This window comes from Babylonia areolata, chromosome 23 (assembly GCF_041734735.1).
Source record: "Babylonia areolata isolate BAREFJ2019XMU chromosome 23, ASM4173473v1, whole genome shotgun sequence".
NCBI classification, from domain to species: domain Eukaryota; kingdom Metazoa; phylum Mollusca; class Gastropoda; order Neogastropoda; family Buccinidae; genus Babylonia; species Babylonia areolata.
Window position 1 is genome coordinate 47,875,939 of NC_134898.1, and position 2,500 is coordinate 47,878,438.

At 46.6% G+C, this 2,500-nt stretch overlaps 1 protein-coding gene across 1 annotated transcript in view; it reads left to right on the top strand.

The window, feature by feature from the left end:
* The window catches only part of LOC143298152 (betaine--homocysteine S-methyltransferase 1-like), a 23,359-nt gene that overhangs the window by 20,408 nt on the left and 451 nt on the right, over window positions 1-2,500 (top strand). The window contains exon 7 of the mRNA XM_076610886.1: window positions 173-254. Within this exon, the coding sequence (XP_076467001.1) occupies window positions 173-254 (82 nt within the window). The remainder of the gene's footprint in view (window positions 1-172; window positions 255-2,500) is intronic.

Sequence of the window (2,500 nt, forward strand, 5' to 3'; positions counted from 1 at the left end):
AAAATAATATACATATTGTGTCGTTGTATGGATCTGGGACTGTTGTCAAGAGTTGGTATGTATATATGTGGTGTGAGTAACGATGATGATGATGATGATGATGATGACGATGTTGAAAACGACGATTACAGTGTACTTTTTTTTCTTTTTCTTTTTCTTTTTTAATCTACAGGGACCACTGGCGGCCTTACCGGTCCCTTTCAGAACGACGGAGAAGCAAAAAGCATTCCAAGCGCTGACCGATCCCCTCAATGGTAAGTCGGCTTTAACTCTTTCACTCCCACAGGCTACTTCAGCTGACTAGACCGTGCACTGCCATAGGCTACTTCAGTTGACTAGACCATGCACTGCCATAGGCTACTTCAGCTGACTAGACCGTGCACTGCCACAGGCTACTTCAATTGACTAGACCGTGCACTGCCATAGGCTACTTTAGTTGACTAGACCGTGCACTGCCATAGGCTACTTCAGTTGACTAGACCGAGCACTACCATAGGCTACTTCAGTTGACTAGACCGTGCACTGCCACAGGCTACTTCAGTTGACTAGACCGTGCACTGCCATAGGCTACTTCAGCTGACTAGACCGTGCACTGCCATAGGCTACTTCAGTTGACTAGACCGTGCACTGCCACAGGCTACTTCAATTGACTAGACCGTGCACTGCCATAGGCTACTTCAGCTGACTAGACCGTGCACTGCCATAGGCTACTTCAGTTGACTAGACCGTGCACTGCCATAGGCGACTTTAGTTGACTAGATAATGCACTGCCATAGGCTACTTCAATTGACTAGACCGTGCACTGCCATAGGCTACTTCAGCTGACTAGACCGTGCACTGCCATAGGCTACTTCAGCTGACTAGACCGTGCACTGCCATAGGCTACTTCAGCTGACTAGACTGTGCACTGCCATAGGCTACTTCAGCTGACTAGACCGTGCACTGCCATATGCTACTTCAGTTGACTAGACTGTGCACTGCCATATGCTACTTCAATTGACTAGACCGTGCACTACCATAGGCTACTTCAATTGACTAGACCGTGCACTGCCATAGGCGACTTTAGTTGACTGGACAGTGCACTGCCATGGGCTACTTCAATGGACTAGACCGTGCACTGCTATAGGCGACTTTAGTTGACTAGACAGTGCACCGCCATAGGCGACTTTACTTGACTAGACTGTGCACCGCCATAGGCGATTTTAGTTGACTAGATAATGCAGCGCCATAGGCGATTTTAGTTGACTAGACAGTGCACCGCCATAGGCGACTTAAGTTGACTAGATACTGAATGTACCGCCATAGGAGACTTTAGTTGACTAGATACTGAATGTACCGCCATAGGCGACTTTAGTTGACTAGATAATGCACCGCCATAGGCGACTTTACTTGACTAGACTGTGCACTGTCATAGGCGATTTTAGTTGACTAGATAATGCACCGCCATAGGCGACTTTACTTGACTAGATAATGCACCGCCATAGGCGATTTTAGTTGACTAGATAATGCACCGCAATAGGCGACTTTAGTTGACTAGATAATGCACCGCCATAGGAGACTTTAGTTGACTAGATAATGCACCGCCATAGGCTACTTTAGCTGACTAGATAATGCACCGCCATGGGCGACTTTAGTTGACTGGACAGTGCACCGCAATAGGCGACTTTAGTTGACTAAATAATGCACCGTCATAGGCGACTTTTGTTGACTAGATAATGCACCGCCATAGGCGACTTTAGTTGACTAGATAATGCACCGCCATAGGCGACTTTACTTGACTAGACTGTGCACTGTCATAGGCGATTTTAGTTGACTAGATAATGCACCGCCATAGGCGACTTTACTTGACTAGATAATGCACCGTCATAGGCGATTTTAGTTGACTAGATAATGCACCGCCATAGGCGACTTTAGTTGACTAAATAATGCACCGCCATAGGCGACTTTAGTTGACTAGATAATGCACCGCCATAGGCGACTTTAGTTGACTAGACAATGCACCGCCATAGGCGATTTTAGTTGACTGGATAATGCACCGCCATAGGAGACTTTAGTTGACTAGATAATGCACCGCCATAGGCTACTTTAGCTGACTAGATAATGCACCGCCATGGGCGACTTTAGTTGACTGGACAGTGCACCGCAATAGGCGACTTTAGTTGACTAGATAATGCACCGCCATAGGCGACTTTACTTGACTAGACTGTGCACTGTCATAGGCGATTTTAGTTGACTAGATAATGCGCCGCCATAGGCGACTTTAGTTGACTAGATAATGCACCGTCATAGGCGACTTTTGTTGAGTAGATAATGCACCGCCATAGGCGACTTTAGTTGACTAGATAATGTACCGTCATAGGCGACTTTAGTTGTCATTGAGGGGTCACGTTGATAAGACCACATTACGAGTGTGTTTTAAATTGCTTAAAATTCAATATGTGTGTGTGTGTGTGTGTGTGTGTGTCTGTGTCTGTGTCTGTGTGTTCCGTTCCGCGCCGCG